The sequence below is a fragment of the Abramis brama genome (assembly GCF_963993115.1).
Source record: "Abramis brama genome assembly, chromosome: 3".
In the NCBI taxonomy this organism is placed as follows: domain Eukaryota; kingdom Metazoa; phylum Chordata; class Actinopteri; order Cypriniformes; family Leuciscidae; genus Abramis; species Abramis brama.
In genome coordinates, this window is record NC_139965.1 from 17,696,313 (window position 1) to 17,720,093 (window position 23,781).

The 23,781-nt window shown below is 37.3% G+C and overlaps 2 protein-coding genes across 2 annotated transcripts; one reads left to right on the top strand and one right to left on the bottom strand.

Annotated features, from left to right (window-relative positions):
* The first annotated feature begins 91 nt into the window (after positions 1–91).
* On the top strand, positions 92–17,180 carry anpepla (alanyl (membrane) aminopeptidase-like a). The gene is made up of 19 exons (XM_084108829.1): positions 92–831; positions 2,302–2,444; positions 3,459–3,598; positions 3,732–3,858; positions 3,976–4,130; positions 4,224–4,337; positions 7,922–8,065; positions 8,168–8,233; positions 8,342–8,407; positions 8,517–8,695; positions 8,782–8,989; positions 9,472–9,527; positions 9,623–9,770; positions 9,954–10,045; positions 11,893–12,003; positions 12,393–12,560; positions 15,798–15,938; positions 16,020–16,098; positions 16,714–17,180. Exons 1-19 carry the CDS (start codon positions 224–226, stop codon positions 16,864–16,866), a joined length of 2,898 nt encoding a protein of 965 aa, XP_083964955.1. The 5' UTR covers positions 92–223; the 3' UTR covers positions 16,867–17,180.
* A 2,009-nt stretch (positions 17,181–19,189) lies between these two features.
* mespaa (mesoderm posterior aa) lies at positions 19,190–20,358 on the bottom strand (the record flags this gene model as incomplete). Its single annotated transcript, XM_084108929.1, has 2 exons — positions 19,190–19,282; positions 19,747–20,358. The coding sequence occupies 2 exons, from the start codon at positions 20,356–20,358 to the stop codon at positions 19,190–19,192; spliced, it is 705 nt and encodes a 234-aa protein (XP_083965055.1).
* Between the last annotated feature and the right edge of the window lie 3,423 nt (positions 20,359–23,781).

Genomic DNA, 23,781 nt, shown 5'->3' on the forward strand with positions numbered 1-23,781 from the left:
TCATTGTTTGCAACATATGCTAACATTTAGAACTTGTGTAACTAGTTTTCACAGAAGTGGTATATAGCAACAGCAGCATGATTCATCAGTCAGCACTATTTAATGACACACTCACACACACATCAACACTGTCCAGATAGACTTGATCGTGTCCTGGCCCCATCATTAACTCTTGTATCTTTCCTCGCAATATCTCCTGAGACTTCATTTTAACTCAGCAGTCATGGGGAAAGGCTACATCAGTAAGCCCATAGGGTTTGTGCTACTTGGGCTGAGCGTTGGAGCCGTGCTCACCATCCTTGCTTTATCAGTGCTCTACGCTCAAGAGAAACGGAAAAACGAGGTAAATAGCATAGACGAGACTGGTGTGGAGATGACAACAAAACCCTACAGCACCTCAGAAACCGCCAACAACTCAGAACCCTGGGACAAGTACAGACTGCCTGACAGCCTTAGTCCTGAGTACTACAATGTGACGCTTTGGCCTCGGTTGGTGACGGACAAGCATGGGATGTACATTTTCACTGGGAAATCTGGAGTGGCATTCGAGTGCGTGAAGGAGACCAACCTGATCATTATGCATTCCAATAAACTGAACTTCACCTTGACGTCGGAGATGCACCATGCGAAACTGATGGGTTTGGGAGGGACAAGCGCTCCGGCCATACTGAAAACCTGGTTTCAAACAGAAACACAGTTTATGGTGATTCATCTGAAAGAAAAACTACAAGTTGGAAAATCCTATTGGCTCTACACAGAATTCCGTGGAGAGCTATCAGATGACCTCGGAGGATTTTACAGAAGCGAATACGTAGAAAATGGCGTGAAAAAGTAAGACATGCTATAATTACTGCTGAAATGACTTTGGTAAGAAAGAAGAAATTGAGGTAACACTTTACAATAAGGTTCCTTTATTAAACATTAGTAAATGTATTAACTAACATGAACTAACAATGAGCAATACATTTACTACTGTTTTTGTTAATCTTTGTTAATGTTAGTTCATCAAAATAAAGCTGTTCATTGTTTGTTCATGTTAGTTCACAGTGCATTACCTAATGTTAACAAGATTTTAATAAAGTATTAGTAAATGTTGAAATTAACATTAACAAAGATGAACAAATGCTGTATAAGTGCAGTTCATTATTAGTTAATGTTAACTAATGTAGTTAACTAATGAACCTTATTGTAAAGTGTTACCGAAATTGAAACGTTTGTATTTTAACCGCTTATGTAATCCCCATCAGGGTAATCACTTACACTAATTCTCATAAAAAAGATATAATAATTATTTCATAAGTATAAAATGATTTATAACAAAACATTTTATTTTTAATATGTATTTAAGTAGGTAGTTGACAATTATTTTTATTCAACCTTTTTAATTTAGTATATTTATGTATAAGGTACAGGTATTTTAGGTCCTGTAACAGATCACCATTTCTTATACAGTATGTTTTTTCCACAAATTTTGATCAACTTCTATTTTATATATATATATATATATGAAGAGTTCAGATGCAAAAGCCTCAAAGTGCCATCTGAAATTTTCTTCTAGAATGATCATTTTTATCAAGCTTGTATATTTAAGTTCAGTAATTTCACTTAAATGGCAATGAAAATGACCTATGAATTGTCATTTAAGTGAAATTACTGAACTTAAATATACAAGCTTGATAAAAATGATTATTCTAGAAGAAAATTTCATATGGCACTTAGAGGCTTTTGCATCTGAACTCTTCATATATATATATATATATATATATATATATATATATATATATATATATATATTATGTATCTCAGTTACTATCAGGTCATGACAGAATTATAGCTAATTTTAAAAAAAGGGGAACAAATATTTACCCCCGGTTTCACAGACAAGGCTTTATCCTAGTCTGAGACTAAAATGCATGTTTAAGCTGTTTTATCTGAGAGAGACTTGTACTGACAGATCTTAAAATATGTCATTGTCATTGTTTTGTCTCAAGATGCATTTTTCTTTTTTCAAAGGCACATTTATAAAGTTACTTAAATGTCCTAATTTTACGAAAGTCTAATCCTGACTTAATATAAACCCTGTCTGTGAAAACAGTCCTTAATGTTTACATTTTAAACATGTTTAAAATAGATCTAGAAATCTCACACCACAAGTCACTGCTGTATATTTTCATAGTTATTGAATTACTAAATGTTTCCCAATTAATTCCTTCGTATTATTGAACAAGACATTTGTGAAGACTAGCTAAATCACACAGCTAGTTCTTACAAACTTAACTAATATAACTTTCATTTTGGCAGAGTTGTTGCCACAACTCAAATGCAGCCCACTTCCGCCCGGAAAACTTTTCCCTGCTTTGATGAGCCGTCAATGAAGGCCGTGTTTCACCTGACTCTCCTACACCCTCCTGGAACTGTGGCCCTTGCTAACGGCATGCAGCTGGGTTAGTGCACACATCAGTGACAAATGTAATAGGTATTGATGGCAAGATAGTATTTTCTATTAATAATACTAGAAAATATTAGACAATACTGACAATATTGCCTTTTCAGTTTAAACAAAGCTCGACATTATCATAGAGTCCATTTGCATATGCTTCTATACTCAATTTTCACAATTGAAATACCTTTCTGAAAAAAATATATCAATTATGAAAATCCTATCATTTATGACATTAAGCTTCTTGATACTTCAATGAGGCACAGATTCAATGAGATTCTGAGTTCACAAATCTTTTGAAGTTGAAGAGACATTGCCAACATGAAACACTTCAGAAGTTTAGACCTTACCAATTATGTCAAATCGACTGAAGTTTTTCCAAAGTTGCATAATGGTAGCCTTGTTTGTTAGGTGTGGTTAATAACCTGCTCTTTAATCACTTACTGATGCTTTATTTTTCCCCATCAACAATGTTATATAAGCACTGACGAGTTTTACATTTAACATTACGAACAATTATTTTAAATGTTTTTTTTTTTCTTCCTATAACTGCTTGGGGTTAGTAAGATTTAAAAAGTATTAGAAATTGATCAAAAGTGACAGAAAATACATTTTTAATATTACAAAAAAATCTATTTAAAATAGATGCTGCATCAAGGTCTTTTTCTATCAAGGTTTCCACAAAATATTAATAGTTGTTTTAACTGTTTTCAACACTGATAATAATAAGAAATGTTTCTTGAGCACCAAATCGGATATTAGAATGATTTCTAAAGGATCATGTGACACATGTGATATTTAAAATATATTAATATAGAAAACACTTATTTTAAATTGTAATATTCTTTTTTCACAATTGCACTCTTTTTACTGTATTTTTGATCAAATAAATGCAGCCTGATAGGTGAGCATAAGAGACAAACACACAAAAATCTAATTAACCCCCAACCTTTGAATGATATTGCATGGATTTATCTGTAGACATTTTAATTCTTCACTCATATTCTCACGTTTCTAGGCACTGAAAGCATCACTATAGATAATCAAGAGGTTTTACTGACCAGATTTGAGCCAACTGAAAAAATGTCAACATATCTGTTGGCCTTTGTCGTCAGTGAATTTATCAACATACGATCCCCACCAGAGGCCAGTGTTTTGGTAGATATTCTTACTCTCTTGCTCTCTTCTTTCCTTTTATACAAATCTTTTAAATGCAGACAAAATAAAAATGGGTATTAAATGTATTCATGTATTTTTCCACCAAATGCATAAAAAACTTTTTTTTTTTTAGATCAGAATCTGGGGACGTAGAGAAGCCATTGAGAACGGACAGGGAGATTACGCCCTTAATGTGACATTCCCTATTTTGAAGTATTTCGAAAACTATTACAACATCAAATATCCTCTAGCCAAATCAGGTGAGAGTTTAAACAAGCAAGTTCTTTCCAAACTTCATTTCTCAATCTGTTACATACAAAAACACTAAGGGGCCATTGGGGGGAAAACCAGTCAGACTATTACTTTCTTATCCCTAGATCAAATCGCACTGCCTAATTTCGCTGCTGGAGCAATGGAAAACTGGGGTCTGGTCACATACAGAGAACAATCTCTTTTCTACGACCCTAAAGTGTCCTCCGATAAAGATAAAGAATGGGTGATCACTGTAATCACACATGAACTTGCACACATGGTACGTGGACTATGTGGTATGTTTCTAATAGTGGTCTTTTTAAACAGCTTTAATTATCTAATCAATTTAACTAATGACAATAAATGAATTTAGTGGTTTGGGAACCTTGTGACCATGAGATGGTGGAACGACCTGTGGCTCAACGAAGGCTTTGCGAGTTATGTGTCAGTTCTTGGAGTGGATTATGCTGAGCCCACCTGGAATATTGTAAGTATTCACTATATTCCCCAAGTTTAGGAAGATAATTTTTATGTTCACAAAATAGTAGCAAACAAAATAATAATACACTAGGAATTCGTAACCAGCGTTCTATTTCCTTTTGCTCCAGACTGCCAGAGGCAGTGCTGAAAGCACTATAGTGGAAGATAAATACCTAGAAAGCGATACTCCTCTGAACGCTGCCCAAGATGTTGCCAAAGCATGTGAAGAATGACAGTGAACAGATGAGAGCGCACACTGCCCCACAGACTCGTACGCATGAGAAATTACCTGCGTCACCCAGTGCGCCAGTCTCTGTTTAGAAAGTGTAGCATCTCTGCGTGTATCACTAAAACAGACAAACAATTGATCAGTCTTACGCCAGGCTGCTGTCTTATCAATGTAAGCCTTCAAAGACCTAACTGGACATAGCTCCAACCGTATGTCAGCTTGATCTGCTGCCAGTGCAGCCAACACAATAGGCTGGTTCATTAAACAGTGGAGACAAAATCTTGGGTAGAAATGCCGGATTGGTCCACAATGAAACACTACTGAATCCACTTCTCCAGCGCAAACAAGGGGAACTTGCTGATAACACATGGAGTGCACTCACACACTTTGCTGTTGTAATGGCCAAGAGAAATGCAGTCTTAAATGACAGCAATTTCATGTCAGACTCTAACATTGGATCAAATGGGGGGTGACACAAGGAATTGAGAACCATACCCAAGTCCCATGTCGGACTCCGCCTGTCCCGTGGAGGACACAGATGATTAGCTCCTTTCAAGAAAGAAAAAATCAGCTGGTCATACCCAAGTGAAGAGTCACTAAACTCTGATCGGTGAGCTGCTAAAGCCGCCTTTTAGAACTTGGGCATTCTACATCCACACTAAAGGTGCATGTCCTTTAGTGTGGATGTAGAATGCCCAAGTTCTAAAAGATGTTGCAGAAAATCCAAAATACATCCCACTGAGCAGTGTAATGGATCACGGCTAGAACACCAGTCAGAGAACACCTTCCATTTACAAGCATACAACTTTTGCGAAGATGCTGCACATGCATTTAAAACAGTGTCCCTGGTCCTCACTGAACACTCCAAAAGAGGCCTGGTGGGCCCAATGGCCACACCCACAGTTTCAATCGATCTAGATGTGGGTGCCAAACTCGTCCTTCTAGCTGACTCAGGAGGCCTGGTCTGTTGGGAAGATGACAAGGTCCTATTATCAGTGAAAAGCAGTGGCCACAGTCGCGCACTTGACACAGAGTCCTCCAAATCAGTGGTGACGGGGGGAAAGCATATAGTGTCGTGTCTGGCCAGTCATAGGCTAGTGCATCCAGACCCAGAGATCCCTGTTCATCCATCAGGGAAAGCCAGAGAAGGCAGTGAGATGTCTTACTGTCCGCGATCACATCAACTGCCGGTGTCCCATACGTCCTCCATTTCACTTGCACCAGTTCTGGGTGTAGAGTCCAGTCTCCCTGCGAAACCCTGCCACGTGACAGAGCGTCCGATCACATCTACTTCCGCGGTCCCATACGTCCTCCATATCACTTGCACCAGTTCTGGGTGTAGAGTCCAGTCTTGTGACAGAGCGTATCTCACAAGCAGGTTGTGTGCTTCCTGAAGCGCACTCTGTGACCTTGTGGCTGTGCCTCAATGGTTGATATAAAAAATGGTCACCTTATTGTCTGTGCACATCAAAATATTTTTGAAATTGAAACATTTTGGAATATTTTAGGACATTGATGTGCGCTGTGCGGGTGGAAGTCACAATAGTAATCCTCTGACAAGAAACTCCTGTGACCAAGGTGCTAGGGCTCGAATGCAACAATGTGTGACTGATTTTCTCGTATTTGTCTCGTATTGGACACAGACATTTTTGAACGAGCCATCGCTGGAAAGGTCTGAACAGTCCCAGTGGTACTACTGTTGATGCTGATGTGAGCTTTCCCCAAGAGTCTCAGGAGAGAAATTTACTTCTGAATACGGCCAACCTGAAGACGACTTACAGTCCTCAGAATTGACCTAATTCTCTCTGGAGTTGGAACAACCAACATCGAGACAGAGTTGAGGACAAGACCTATAAAACTGGTCGACTGCTTTGGGTCAAGCTTACATTTGTCTCCCACGAGATGACATCCTCGTTATTTGATTCTCTCAAGCACGAGGGATTTTCCACCAGTGCTTTCAGCACTGCCTCTGGCGGTCTAGAGTGAAAGGAAATTGTTCTGGTATTTTCTTTTTTTCATGTATGTTTAGGCCTACACGAAAATGATGTAGTAAAAATGGAAAAGTTTTTCCTTTGCGTTTTTCACGTACAGACAACAACGTTGTCAATACAATCCCCTTCACACGGATCTACGAAAACGTAGAATGCTGTATTATGCATGTCAGGCTAGTAGTTGGCAAGATCACTTTGCAGAGAATCACTACGCGCCAATAGACTGAACACGTAATATGCATGTGCATGACGTCGCCGTTTTCAAATATTCGTGTTTTTGTAGTTTAATATGGTTTATACAGTGACGATAAGTGTATCGTTTTCAAAAACTTGCACTTTGAAAACTGTTTTCAAAAGTTTGCATTTTCAGGCCCCCACAACGTAAATGAACGGCCAAAACACACAAAAAGTTTAAAACGGCGTAGTGTAAACGGCTCCTTAATCTGCAGTTTTCAGCGCCATGAACCATTGTTTGAGGATCCCGTTAAAAATATTTGTCACGCAAATACCCGCTTTCTGTTTTCTGACGAAAATTGTGTCCTCTTTACGCCCGATAATAAATTAGGGTATAATTTCGAGATGAATTAAGCCTTGCAGATGTGGCTTGGTAACATTCCGTGATTGTGGCATCATGAGAGGGTGTGTCATAGAGGCAAGGTATGTGCCGTCTAGGTGGTTGCAGCAATGGGGACTACAAACCAAGATGTGCACCTAGTCCCGGACTACAGTTACCTGGTTCCTCAGCGGTGGGGACACAGCTGTTGCGAGTGAAGCTGTCCCATGCCCAGAAGAAAAGCTGTTAATAAACTGAGAACAGAGAGACTGGCTGTTTTTTGTTAGAGAGCATAAAGATAAGATTGAAGAGTGTTTTGGTTAAAAAAGTTTTGGAGATTTGAGTTGATTATTAAAAAAAGGCCAATGACTTGATCTCTGCCTGGACTCAATTTGTGAAGCAAGCAACACACACTTTGGTGAAACCCTATCTCTCACGATGCCACAGTGATATAAAGTCAAGTAGCTCAATCAATATTCATTCATTTTAACTTTGCCAGATTAGCAGAGTGCGTCTTCCTTTCACCCTACCATAAATGTGTGGGCTATGGGGCGAACGTCACATAACATAATTAATAATCATGAGCAAAGTTAAGATCGTTTATGTTCTCTTTATAGAAGTTACTGTTAACACATTAAAAGTAATTTTAATAACATTAACAAATAATGCTTAACAGATAATTTGTTAAAATACATAATGAATGAATGAAGATGTAACAAAATAGCTGTCTTTTCTCTCTCTCTCTCTCTCTCCCTCTCTCTCTCTCTCTCTCTCTCTCTCTCTCTCTCTCTCTCTCTCTCTCTCTTTCTCTCTTGAAGAAAGATCTGCTGGTGCAGCAGCAGGTTCAGAGTGCATTTGAAGCCGACGCTTTTGCTTCCTCTCACCCGCTGTCTTCAAGAGAGTATGATGTCAATACACCGGATCAAATCAATATGCTATTTGATGAAATCACCTATAGCAAGGTTTCCATCATGTGCTAAAGACAATTTGAAATAACACTATTAAGCAGTGTTATATTGCATTGTTTTTAGTTAACGAATAAGGATACATTTTTGTTGTTGCAGGGGGCTGCAATACTGAGAATGCTGTCGGAATTTCTGTCGGAGCCTGTCTTTGCTAAAGGACTTCATGTATGTGTATTTTAAAGGGTTTGATGTTCTAAAGTTTGAGTTTTTATGATACATTCGTGCGACTGAGAGACTTTTTCTTAGAATAACACTTTCACACGATTTCCACAGAACTACTTGAAAGAGTATGCATACAGCAACACTGTGTACACAGATCTTTGGGAAAAACTGCAGGATGTAAGTTACAAAATTGATGCAGTGTATTCCTTAAATATTAGCGTAGGTGTGTTTGTTTTTTAGCCATAATTTTTATTATAATTTGATTTGTATAAAATCTTTTTTTTAGGTTGTAGACGCAGATTCAAGCATCCAGCTACCAGCCTCAATAAAAGAAATTATGAATCGCTGGATTCTTCAGATGGGTTTCCCTGTAGTAACTATTGACACACAAACAGGAAGTATCTCTCAGCAGCACTTCCTGATAGACCCAGAGGCAGCAGACAGCATCATGACATCTGACTACAAGTATGTTTACCCTGACAACATTTGTTCGGATTCATGTCCTATTGTTTCAGAACTTGTACTGTGTGTATCTTCAAAAATAATTGCAGTTACGAATGGTTTGTGCCAATCACCTGGATGAAGAGTGGTAGCAACATGGGTCAGCACTGGCTGCTTACTAAAACTGCTTCATATGAGTCCATGAAGACAGATACTGACTGGGTATTGGCCAACCTGAATGTCACAGGATTCTACAGGGTTAATTATGACTCCCACAACTGGGAACGTCTTTTTACACAACTGACCTCAGATCATAAAGTGAGTATCTCATACATTTAATTAATTTAAAACATTCAGCAGATTATATATATATATATATATATATATATATATATATATATATATATATATATATATATATATATATATATATATATATATATATATATATATGAATAGTTCAGATGCAAAAGCCTCTAAGTGCCATCTGAAATTTTCTTCTAGAATGATCATTTTTATCAAGTTTTATTTTGGATAAAAAATTAAATGATAAAAACATTTAGTTTTATCAAGTTCAGTAATTTCACTTAAATGACAATGAAAATTACCTATTAATTGTAATTTAAGGGTAAATTACTGAACTTAAGCATACGAGCTTGATAAAAATGATCATTCTAGAAGAAAATTTCAGATGGCACTTAGAGGCTTTTGCATCTGAACTCTTCATATACTTCAACTCTTCAAGTTGTAATATATATATATATATATATATATATATATATATTTCCTTCTATACACAGGTTATTTCAGTTCTTAACAGGGGCCAGATCATCGATGATGCATTTAATTTGGCGAGGTAAGCTCTCTTCTCCAGAGACATTTAATCAATGGACATATTTAATTTGCTCAAAACAATAAAATTGATTTTCATCTGAATCTGACCATTCAAAGGGCCGAGTTAATCAACGTAACCCTGGCTCTGAGAACAACCAAGTATCTCTCTGAGGAGAAGGAATACATACCATGGGAAGCTGCAATAAAAAATATGGACTACTTTTTCCTCATGTTTGAGCGATCAGAAGTTTATGGACCTTTGCAGGTATACATACATACATACATACATACATACATACATACATACATATATATATATATATATATATATATATATATATGCATTCTACATTATTAATAATTTTCAATACCCAGAGTCAGAGAATGTTCATTCAGGACTGTACAGTACGAAATGTGTTTGTTTATCTATTTCTTTAAAACACTCCAGACTTACATGCGGAGAAAGGTGCAACCTCTTTTTGACCACTTCAAAGTTATCACATCAAACTGGACACAGAAACCCCCAAGATACACAGACCAGTAAATACAAGATTCCCTCTTTCACAGTTTATTCTAAATAATACTTTAGTAACACAACACATAAGCTATAACTTTAACTATGACCACAAAATAATTTTAAAGGGGTCACATCATGGGAAATCAAATTGTTCTTGATCTTTGGAGATAAAAGTGTTAAACCAGGGGTGTGCAATCCTGAAGGGCCGCTGTTGTGCAGAGTTCAGCTCCAACCCCAATTAAACACACCTGAACCAACTAATCAAGTGCTGTGTCTCAATTTGCACACTATCCATCATGAACAAATTAAAACTGGTGCGACTCAAATCGTAGTATGTTGAAATGAGTATTCCAAAGGTACCCAGATGGTCAACCATTTACGGGTAGAATTCGAAGTGCCAATCCATGTATAACCCCTTCTGATCCTACTCGACTCGACCCTCTCAGAGCGGGATTTGAACCGCCGTCTCTGGCATGGAAGATAAGATGTCAAGGAGGCTCAGGATCTGTTGCGCACCAAATCCTCTGACATTGTCCTGTCAGTAATACTCCCTATATCTTCATGTGATAAGTGAAATCTGATGTACTATAATGTAACAGACTACCACAGCAAGCCTAGTCATGTCACTTTAGCATGTGATATTCATTTTCCGTGCCTTTCCGGATATGGAATTAGGCTTCGGGCGCATCCCTACTAGGCATACTAGAAACTTCCAGGCAGATGTGTTAAGGCAAGTTTAGAGATAAACTCTGCAGGACAGCGGCCCTCCAAGACTGAGTTTGGACACCCCTAAGTTAAACGTACTATGAAAACTTCCTCCTCTGTAAAAAAGGAACATTTATTGAAACTAAGCAACTCGTTCTGTATTGACAACAGACAGACCACAAAAAGACATGAACATATTGAGGAAATGAGGAAATATATACTATTACAACAACAATGTGGTAAATATGAATAAAATGTGAGGAAATCTGTCAACTCTTGTGCAAACCCACTGGTAATTTTGCATGCAAAGATGATGTTTACATAAAAAACCATGTAGGCACAACTGCAAAAAACAGAGTCAGAGTGGAATATGGTCACATAAAACTAAATTATTACTGTTATTTTTGGTCCAAAACTATTACTGGCACTTTACATAGACCTCAGTGGAAATAAAAATTATAAAAAATTTAAAATATGAAATGACCACTTTAAAATAAAACTGCGTCCCAATTCAGAGATTGCATCCTTTTAAGCCGATTATGCCACAGCGGCGTGACGAGTACTGTCCCAATTCGAAAGCTCCTTCAAATGCAGCCTCGAAATCCGCCTTCGTTTCCCGGGCAATGAAGGATACAACAGATGGACCCTTCGCGGTCTACCCTACCCCAGAATTCATTGTGCACCGGTGACAACAGGATTTTTTGAGAGAAATTGCCGGATTACACTTAAGTAGTGGGTTTCAACTTACTCAAATACGTAATGATACAAATGTAAAAATAGAAATATATATAAAAAAGCAGTTTAAATGTTGACTTGTATTTTACTAAGACACGATTTTATATAGTTTATACTCTTTATTATGTACAGAAATGTACCAAGGTGAACATATTTAGACAGTTTTGTTTTCAGACAGTTGGAAAAAAAAAAAGTCCAGTACAAACGTTACTGCTGCTCGTCAATGGCAGCTTTTAGATTTGCTAGACAACAAGAACAGTCCTCCGTAGGCTAGACCGTCCCATTTAACAACGCTCTGTCCGAACTTAGTGGCATCCTTCGAAGGATGCAGCCTCTGAATTGGAACACAGATTATATCACTTCTGTTTCATAAATATTAGTGATGGAGGTTACTGAAATATTGTCTGATTTGTATGAATTCTGTTTATAGATACAACCAACTGAATGTTATTTCAATGGCCTGCAAAACTGGAGTGAAAGGATGTTCAGAGCTCACTAGGATGTGGTACAGACAATGGATGGAGAAGCCTGACAGTAACCCGTACGACAGTAACCCGCTTCTCTCAGCCCGAAATCTAAATATAGTACATGCCAGTTCAGCTTTGTCTGCTTCTGCTAATTCACTTGAATTCAGTTCAGAGATTCAATTCAATTCAGTTACAGTCAGAATTCAGTTCAAGCCAGATTTAATTCTGTTCATGGGAGTGTAATTCAATTCAGTTCTACTCTGTAGCTAGTTCAGCTCTTTCTAGGTCTATTCACACTATTGGCAATTCAAGTCAGAATTCAGTTCAAACTAGTTCAGTTCTTTCTAGTTCTGTTCATTCAAGTATTGATCACTTCAATTCAAGTCAGATCACTTTAGCTCTTACTGTTTCGGTTCTGTTCAGTTCATTTCAGTTCATCTTTTCTTTTTTTTTTTCACTCAAGAATCCCCCCAAATCTGAAGCTGACGGTGTACTGTAATGCCATTGCAGCTGGTGGTGTTGAGGAGTGGAATTTTGGATGGAAGATGTTCAAGAACAGTACTATTGCTGCAGAGGCAAATAAACTGTTATTTGGTCTATCATGCACTAAAGAGATCTGGCTGTTAAACAGGTGATCCCTATATATACACAGCATCCTAGAACATAAACTATTGTTCAAACGTTTTTTGGGGGGTTTTTGTGGGTTTTTTTTGGTGGGGTCAAAAGTAATAATGTTTCAGAAGATTTCTATCTCAATGTTTCAAATAAATGCAGCCTTGATGAGCATTAGAGACTTTAAAAACATTTTAAAAATCTTACTGACCCTAACCTTTTGAACAGTGTAGCATGTATGCGAGATAGAAGTCTGTTTATTTCAATGAATTTGTTTTAAAGGCTACTGAAGTGCCTTGGAACGCGCAGCTTTGTATGATGCGTTGACGTAATTTCCACTGAAACAGAAAGCTAAGGCGGGAAATATTGAATGGCTCCTCCCCCTTTTCAAATAGCCAATACATAGTTCCAGAGAATGTCTAATAGGAAGAGAATTGGCACTCTCTGCTTACTTCCGGTTTCTGGACTGGCTGCAGTAACACGTCTCTGTCCATGCGGGGGCGCTCGCAGGCGAGTGCAGAATGAATGGAGGTCTATGGCGAAAAACCATCAAAATCCACTTTTCTCAGGATATAATTTTTTGTCTAGTAATTTGAATGTTGTATTCGAAAGGAGATGCAAAGAAATTACACATTGCTGGGTGTTAGATTTTTTAGAGTCACTTATTTGGTTTAAAAAGTCTTTTAAAATGTCAATGACGTCAGAATGCTGACGTCATTAGCAGAATGCTAGCGTGTTATGGGCAACAACAACTCAACTTGTAAGAAATCGAAAAGAAATAAGTACTCGTTCATTCAACTTTCGACCTATAACACATGTTGAACTTGCAAAACCTACAATAAAATCTGAGATTTCTCAACGGCAATCGGGTGAAAGAGACACATTTAGCCGTCTAGCCCCATAGACTCCCATTCAGTCTGCACTCGCCCGCGATCACCTCCAGTGGAATTCTAATGGAACTGCAACCAAGATCGATACAATGGGGCTAATAGGAAGTGCCAAGGCTCTCCGTAGACGGGCTCTGATAGTTCCCATATGACGTCACAACATACGGGCATTTGCCGACCCGGCGCCATTTCTGAGGGCAGAACACAACATTCTTACAATGCAGAACATGAGAAGAAGAAGCTGAAACGGAAATTTTGTGATTAAAAAGTGAAAATGGTCATCTCCTGCTGGGTCAATGGATGTTCCAATCGTGCCGGAGGTTCAGTTAAATTTAGTTTTTTAGCATTTGCCGACCCGGCGCCATTTCTGTGGGCAGAACAATAGTAGAAGAAGCTGAAGCGAGTTAATTTCGTGATAAAAAGTGAAAATGGTGATCTCCTGCTGGGTCAATGGATGTTTAAATCGTGTCGGAGGTTCAGTTAAATTTGGATTTTACAGTATACCCGTCATTAGACTTCATGAATGTGAGAAGACTAACGTTAAGCTTTTGTCAGAACAACGACGGAGGTTATGGCTGGCGAGGATAAACAGGAAAGAAACTCCCTCAAAACACGCAAGAATTTGTTGTTTTTTATTGCGAGTGTACACAAATATAAGTTAACACTTTGCAGTTTGAATTATGTCCTGTATGAACAAAATGATGAGATATTAAAAACATACAAAAACAACATTGTTTCCACTGTTCGATCGCGCCCGCGACTCTCTCACTCTCACACACACACACTCACACACACACATTCCAGCACGGCAATCTCAGATTATGTCCCTAAAGAACCCGCGTATAAAGTAGTTCCGCATTACATTAATTAATTTGCACGCGAGTTTTATTTATTTTCATACCGTGTATATTACCGTGTATATTCATATTCATGCACATATTTCCAGGCTTGGAATTGCTCACATGTATTAAAACTCCTAGCCAATACCAGATAATGATACACATGATAATACTGTATCTGCTGCATAATCAGTGCTCAGTGCTTCCTTTGTTAGCGCATACGGATCCACACCATTTATGACTGAAATTTTCGCATTGTACCTCTCTCTGTCTTGTGTTAATAGAGTCTCTTTATAATCTCTGTCACTTTGTCTCTTCATGATTTTCGTAACATTATAAATGGAAAGAAATATTCGAAATTTGCTTGTAAAACTCATAGACAGTATGGTAAAACATTGTAAACACAGCAGCTTTTGCCCTCAAAGATGGCGTCTCCGGGGAGGTCACGTGACATTAATTGGCCTGTGGGAACTATGTATAGCGTATAGTTTACCTCACAGACTGCAAGTCGTACTTGACAGCACCATGGAAGCGAATCCGAGCGCTGATGATACGTTGGATTGTATGAATAAACCAACATACAGTTGGAAAACGGAATAAAACTCGAGCATTTGAGTAACCAAACACACATCTCCAACCCATATTGCTCTGTGACGTGTCAACAGTTGTTTTGACCAGGTGGTATTTATAGCATAGGGGGCGGAACGCTTTAGATTCTGAACATTTGATTGGACAGAAGATGTGATGGGAAGCTGAAGTCCGCAGTGATGTCATAAAAATCTGTGATCCATTTTAGCGGAAGTGAGAGACTGTAAGTCTCCTAAATGTGAATTTTGTCATTGTTTTGGAACACACCAGCTTATTTATAACCTTAAGGCTAACATATTCATACTAAAAGCTAAAAAACGTAAATTTTGTTAAAGGCAGGGTATTTCGGGCCCCGAAATCGTGAGATGTTGAGGAAAATATTCCAGTGTAAATTGAACACGTCTACTCTAACACTTGGGCCAAATACAGGAAATATGTTATGCAAGTAGACAAGTTGTCAAGTGCAAAGACTCCAAGTGTATTTGGACAGGGCAATTGACAGACATCAGACGCTGAGCAACCGAAACAGCAGCCACCATTTACAGTTCCTCCTGAACCAAAACAACGAGCTTATGCTGCGTTCACGCCATAACTACTGTAATTTGGTATTTTGGTTATACTCACTTTGTGACTCGAATTTATGCGTTTCAATGGCAACACTATCAACGGCGAAATTAATCTGCAGCAGTCAGATGGTACAGGTCAGTGCTCTTTAAGTTATGTTCATTATTATTGCAATGCCATGTGCTTTGAGACATGAGGTAGTTTAACAAGGTCTCTCATGACGCTTTTGTTTGCTGTATGCGTTCATGTGTTTTGGAGGAGGCGTGGCCTTGGGGATGCTCTGAAGAAGGGAGGGTGGGATCTTATGCTTTCAAAGCTAGCTCAAGTCAATTTGTAGATGTAAGATATACTCATGTAATTGCCTTATGTTTTTTAAAGGTACCTGGAATACACAACAGATCCAAACCTGATTAGGAAGCAGGACGTTTTCTTCGCTATTGGGTGTGTTGCGGGCAATGTAATAGGGCAGACGTTGGCTTGGGAATTCGTCAGAGCCAACTGGGAATATATAATTAAAGAGTAAGTAGTGCATTTCCTTCTTTCAACAAAACATGCAGTATTTACTCTCTACTGACTTTTTCTGTTACGTGATCTCTATAGTAACGAAACAAGATCCTCATTTGACAGTTTGATTCAAGACATCACAAAAAGGTTTTCTACAGAATTTGAACTGAAACAGGTTTGTGCTATTTTAATAAGAGTAATTAATAATAATAATTGCTTTGGGATGGGTCAAATACAAAACAAACATTAATACAATGCCGTTCAAACGTTTAAGATTGGTATGCTTTTTTCACTCTCTCTTGTGCTTACTAAGACAAAAATATAGTAAAAACAACAATATTGTGAATTATTATTACAATTTAAAATGTTCTATTATAATATATTTTAAAATGCTATTTATTCCTGTGATTATTTGATTAATAATCACCAGTTCAAAAGAACATTTATTTGAAAAATGTTCAAATGTATTTGACAAATTTAAAATAAATTATTTGATAAAATTTTATGCATCCTTGCTGAATAAAGGTATTAATTGCTAATTATTTCTAATGTTAATTTAAAAAAAAACTGACCCCAAACTTGAACAGTGTAGTTACTACAGTATGTAACATTTTGTATTTTTACATTATACTTAAAATTAATGGTCTGTTCTGTTGTTATGCTGTAATCTATTTTTCTTTTCTTTTTTTTTTCTTGAGATGTGTCGTAGACATAACACATGTCTTGCTGAAAATATGAAAATGTGTGTATTTATCTCTTTCTTTCTCTCTGTTTCTTTGGCAAATCACAGTTACAGCGATTCAAAGAGGAAATTGCAGCGAGCAGTTTTTATACTTACTCGTATGCAATAGAACAGGCCGTTGAGCAGGCTAAAGCCAACTTTAAATGGGTATCTGAAAACAAAGTGCACGTGATGAATTGGCTGATTGAACAGTCAGTCTAAATGCAGTGTCAATATGAATATTCTATATATTTGTGTACAATATTTTCATATTTGACTCTTTTACAATATATATATATGTTCCCCCTGAAAATTAATAGAGACTTTATCTAATAAAGTCTGATTATCTGCTGTTCTGTGCCTCTGAACAAATTAGATAATTAAAATATTTTGTGGTATTTTATTACTCATTTATAATTCTGAAGTCAGTCTTTACTCAAATTGTTTTGCAATAAATATCAAATATTTTTATTCTCATAATCTCTAGTCTTATATTGTGAATGTCAACTTCAAATAAAAAAGTTTGTAATTTTTCATTTAATTGTTTTGTGTGTGTTTGTGAGAGTGTGTGTGTGTGTGTGTGTGTGTGTGTGTGTGTGTGTGTGTGTGTGTGTGTGTGTGTGTTTTTGGTCCTGGTAAACCCTACGTTATGGGGAAAAATGTCCCCACAAGAACAAGGATTTCGGATCTTTGTGGGGACATTTTTCCCCATAACGTAGGGTTTACCAGGACCACAAACACACACACACACTGTTTTGGTCTCCGAAAATGTAAAAATGTAGAATGTTTTCTGTGAGAGTTGTGTTTGGGGTTAGGGAATAGAATATAAAGTTTGTACAGTATAAAAATAATATCTATGGTAGGTCCCCATAAAACATGAAAACCCAATGTGTGTGTGTGCCTGGTACACTCTACGTTATGATATAGTATGGTATGTATCCCACAAGTATAGTAGTAATACCATTCATTTTTGACCTTGAGGGACATTTTTGGTCTCCATGAGGAAAACAGCTTATGAATCAAATGAAATTGTTTTCTGAAAATGTAAAAATGCTGAAAATGTTCTGTGATGGTGGGTTTAGGGTTAGCATATACAGTTTGTACAGTAAAAAAAAAAAAAGTATTACGTCTATGGAGTGTCCTCATAATGATAGGAATATCAGTATGAGTGTGTGTGTAGGTGGTGTTGTTTCTAAAACTTCTATGGAGGAAATTAATGGGAAACTAACTTACTTATTTTGCACATACAACTTAATGGTGGAATGGACCACCCATAACACAGGCCAAGATGTAACAGCACATCAAAGCGTAACAGGACTTCTTGATTCTGTAAGTAGATGAACGTGGTTAATTCTTCTGTGTCATTACGGACTCAACAGAGGAAGTAGACAAGACTGCACAAATGGGAGGAAGGGAGGGTGAGGAAGTCATTCATTATTATGGGGTCTGAAAGCAGCTGCAGACTTGTCACCTTTAAGACTCTTACGACATAAATGGACATTGAAGAACAGCTGTCACACACGTCACTAATGGTGCTATTAATATCTTTAACAAAGTCACAGCAAGGCTTTTTTGCTGTGCAAACTGATATGTATGTGGCATCCTGAGATACTCAACAACACACTGCCTTGTTGCTGGCACCATGGGTACTTAAAGTCGGCATGAAACGGTTGTTGCGATTATCTTGTATAATTTAGACTTACAATGTAAACTGTGGACTTACTTTTGTCCAATGGGATTTGATTGGATGGTTGTGGTTTGCTATTGGTGGATCTCATGTGAGTGACAGGTTGTCCCGCCCTCGCACCAGTAAACACGTCATCAGAGAAGAGATGTCGCTGCAAGAGGGAGGGGAAGTTATTTTAATGAAAGATTACAATGGCACATGAATATTAAAAATATATATGTGGACACTCAGATAAATGATTTATAATAAATGCTACAATATTCCATAAAAAATAAGAATTGTTCATTTTGATTTCATGGTGACTTTAAGATATAATAGGTCTATGTTGCATTAAGAAACACATCATGTGACTGTTTACAGGCAAATGCAGAACTGCTTAAAAGAGGTATCAGACTCTTGCATTTCAGAGGAAGAGCCCCACAGAGCTTTGTTTACAATCTGAGGGGTATTAAAGGATCTCACCTGTGAGAGTTAGTTTACTATCCTGCCCACATTAATGCTCGCTCTGCAGGAGGGTTTCCTTAAACATGTGAATTACAACGAGGAATGACCATCACCCAGCTGCCTCTCATTAGGATGCTGCTTTATGGTTTGTGTTGAATAAAGGGCATACAACTGAAGTCATTCGTATATAAAGTTAAAAACGACTCAAACAAGTGATGTAAGATTTTTTCAAGGCTTTATTTGCCGGGGGAAAAAAATACAATTCATAAATATTAATATATTTTTAACATACAAAAATATAAATAGCTATACAAACATATAAAAAAATAAAGTCTTTCATTTTCATTATCTTACAGACATTGCACTGATTCATATTTGCATTCAGGTTTTACATTTCAGTCTGTTTTAATCAGATCAGCACTGTCCATGGAAGAAATTGTGTTGCTGGGGAATCCAAAAATCCTGAGCTGGGAATGAAAGGAAATCGCCTTCGACTGGAATCTGAGTCTGGAAAAATAAAATGCAGATCAAGTTAAGAAAAAGAACAGCAGCATTTTCCATATGTACCTTATTTTTATTGTTTTAAATTATTATTAATTATTAAATTGTTATTACTATTAAAATTATATTATATTACTTATATTTAATTTTTTTATTATTGCCAAGGAAACATTTCTCATTTTCAATTAGTTTAACTTGTAGTAAAATAAATACAACTAAAATAAAATTAATATAGACAAAAAAGATAAAATGGAAAATATATTTAAATTGTTATTAATTTAAACTTTGAATAAAAAACATAATAGTATCTCAACGAAACTAAAATAACATCGACAACAATTAAAGTACAATATTGCCTATAAAGTTTAAATTTACTTCACATTTAAATAGTTAATAATAAATAGTAGTAGTAGTAGTAATAGTACTTTATAGCATATAAATAGTATTTAAGTAACATGTACTGTACATACCTGATAACAGGTCATAGATGGGAACTGCTGAGCTGGTAAACTTTGAGGAACTGAAGGAGCCGCACTGAAGTTGCCAAACATGGTTGATGCGGTGACGACCTCGGCCTGATTCCCACGATTTGCCTCGTCTTCACTGAATTCAAGCTGAGCAGACAGACTGGAGATGTACTGGATAGTGAGCCTTAGCGTCTCAATCTTGGTCAGGGTTTTTCCGGCAGGAGCCACTGATGGAGGAAGGTATGTCCTGAGATGCTGAAGAGCTTTGGTCAGGTCCCTCATCCTCAGCTTCTCCCGTTCACTTGCGGTTTCCCGCTTCACTCCAGGGAATTTTGACCTTGGCCGCCCGGTTCTCTTGGGTGGCTGGCCCTTGTTCTTCTCCTGGGTGGTGCTGCTGTCGAGTGGGAAGACCTGAAGGATGTCGTGTACCGCTCCGCAAGAGTATGCTGGAGGGGAGAAGCCACAGGAATCTATGGAAGAGGTTGGAGACAGGCTGCTGCCGGCGCTGTAGTAGCCCGCATCTGATACGCCGTAGCTCGGATCCAGAATGTTCTCGCAGCCAAAAAGGAAAGCGCTGTTGTCTTGGAGCTGAAGAGCAGAACTGGAGATATCCATGGCTGTAGAGTTGCTGAATGAGGTTGTGTTTGCTGGTGGACCATGTTCTTCCTGTATATATCCTCCGTGAGGTGCGAGTTGGCACCTCTGAGGATTCCAGTCAGTACTTGAGAGGAGAAGTGACACCAGAAGTAGGGGGTCTGTGGGAAAGAGCAGCTTCTCCAGCCTCAGATCTGAGGTGTGACGTCCAGAAATAGCCCGAGCACGCAACCCTTGAAAGTTTAAATGATAGATAGATAGATAGATAGATAGATAGATAGATAGATAGATAGATAGATAGATAGATAGATAGATAGATAGATAGATAGATAGATAGATAGATAGATAGATACTATAGTAGAGCAACTACATTGAATACTTGTACTTCAAATTCGTTTGTCACACCGGAAAATTATAAGTGGACCAAAAGAAAGCTAAAATGTGGTAAACTGAAAATACTGAAAAACATATACGCAATACTGACCAGTTACATCACTTTCCCTTATAGATAAACATTTGAACCTACATCCTGATGCCCATGTTATTTGTTAAAGGGATATTTCACCCAAAAATGAACATTTTGTCATTACTTAACCTCAAGTTATTTCAAACCTGTATGAGTTGAACACAAAAGAAAATATTTTAAAGAATGTTGGTAATCAGAAAGCTGACAGCACCCAATGACTTCCATAGTAGAAAAAAAATACTATGGGGGTACCGTCCTGGTTACTAACTGTCTGGTTACTTTAAAATATCTTCTTTTGTGTTCAACAGAAGAAAGAAACTCATACAGGTTTGAAACAACATGAGAGTGAGTAAATGATGACAAAATTTGTATTTTTGGGTGAACTATCCCACCTAGTACAAAGTGTTGAATTGTTAAATGCAGAAGAGTTCTTTAGTTGCATCTATATAGCATTTCAGAGAAGTTTTGCTTTAGTGCAGCACTCTTTCTGAAGCGGACCAGCCATAATGAAGAACTTATATCTGTGCGTATGTGTATTTGCCTCATGAACAGTCCAGAGTATCTGGATATTTCAAGGTCAGTGCGGATAACATGTTTGATTCAGATAACAAATCCAAATCCTCCACTGACTGACAAACACAGTAGCTCTACCAACAGATAAAACATAGTTGATCTGGCTTCTATCAAAATATGTGTGGAGAGGAGCATGAGAAAAAAACAATCACATCACAGCCATTCCTTCAAGTTAACATGATTAACACACCACTTTGATTGCATTCTTAGCTAGACATGAAATTTTGACCTCAGGGGTCTGAATATGACACCTTCTTAGGGCTCCTGTAGTGATGAAGCAGATGATGGTGGTGGACGAGATCAGTGACCGCAGTTCCCACAAACAGAAGTGTCGCATTTGACTCCTGCATCAACAGAGACACACATACACACAATTATATGCATTTTAATGTTATCTAACAGGTTTTAGCGATGTGCTCAAAAAATGTGGCCACAATTGATGCTTTTAAATGATTTTAAATGTCAATTTGAACTAGATTTAAGATAGCTTCTCAATGTGTAGTTTCTCAATTACAGGTGTGAAGTTACACCTCAGAAATGTTTACAGGAATCCAAGTTCTCATTGTATTTCAACATTATTCCTGTCAGGCATTCTGGTTTTTAGCTAAAAAAAACCCTAAACCTTAACTTAATTGTTTTGGTCGTTCATTTAGCCTACACGACAACAGCGTTTTGGGGGCCTGAAAACACAAACTTTTGAAAACAGGATTCAAAGTGCAAGTTTTTGAAAACTACCGTTTTCATCACCGTGTAAACTAAAAAACGCAAATTTGTGAAAACGGGGACATCATGCACATGAGTATTACACGTTCAGTCTATAGGCGCGTAGTTTTTCTTTACAAAGTGGCATCGCCAACAACTGGACTGAAATGAATAATACAGCGTTTAGTCGTTTTTCAACTAATGGGGATCGTTTGGACAACGGGGTCGTCTAGTATGCAAAGAAAAAACTTTTCAGTTTTTAGTACATCACTGCCCTGTAAACACCATTAGAAGAAAAAGTTCTATATAGAACCATTAAGGGTTCTTTCTGGTGCTTCATATATAGAACATTTGAGGCGTTCCCATCATGGGATCAATTTATGTATAGAACCCCATGAAACCTTTTTTTCTAAGAGTGTAGATTGCAGACATGGCATTAAAATGTAATAAATGTGATCTGACTAACCTACCAGAATGAGAGGGTGTCATTTCTAACCTAATTTGGGGGATTTCCTCTAACTTAGTTTAACACCCATGTGATTATGAGCCGATTAACACGTGATTGTTACACATTCACACATTTTAATTGTGTATTTGCCTTCCAAGATGAAAGAGCTGAATGTGTGTATTTGACATTGGGATTTGCACATCAAATATCCCTTATTACCTGCCAAAATAAACTTTGTGGGCTAATTCCACAACATACTGTAATTCACACACAACTGTTCTATGCATTTAAAATGCAGCTCACTCACATTATGTAATGTGAGGGGGGTCTCAAAAGCTAGATTTGTGGCTAGACTTAGTGGCGTGAATGGCTTTTCACATGCAGTTGAACTTCATTAGCAACAATAAGCTTCACTTGTGACCATCTGAATACACATCACATCTGAAGGATCATGCCTGGTGCTTAGATGGAATATACTACAACACACAAAATATTTGTGACCATCAGAGGTCAAAGTAATTTCCTTTCTAGTTATTGTTTTAGTTAAATCATCCAGGATGTGTCATTTGCTTTGCTTATTATGATGCAGCCCTGTGCCAGATTCAATAGCTTTGCATTTACAGGATTCATTCATATCAGACATTCTCTGGTTGCAAAGCATTTTAAACAGGGAAACAGATGTGAAAACATCTAATGAGGGTGAAATATAGTCCACAAACTGGTACAAATCCATTATGAACAGTTTTGCCCAAATACTTTAGTTCTTCTCTTAACTTGTATTGTTTTCTGAGGGAGCCTGAATGTTGGGGAATGTATTAGTGCTTAGAATAAACTACTTTGGCAGTACCATGGTACAGTTGTGTATAGGGTAATATTTTGATATATATTCCATGGTTCTGAATGATTATTTACAGAGCGCTCCAATATGCATGGACATAGAGAACACTGAAGAACACCAACTGGCGTACATGTCCAGAAACCTTGCCATTATATACACTACTGTATGCTAAGGTTTGGGGTTGGTACGATTTTTGAATGTTTCTGAATTAATTTACAAATAATTTTTTTTCCCTGTATTAAAATATTTTAAAATGTAATTTATTTTGGTGATGTCCACTGATTTTTTTTTAGCATCATTACTCCAGTATTCTCTTCAGTGTCACATGATCCTTCAGAAATCATTCTAATATGCCGATTTGCTGCTCAAGAAACATTTCTTCTCATTGTCAATGATGAAAATCTTTTTCTTTTCTTT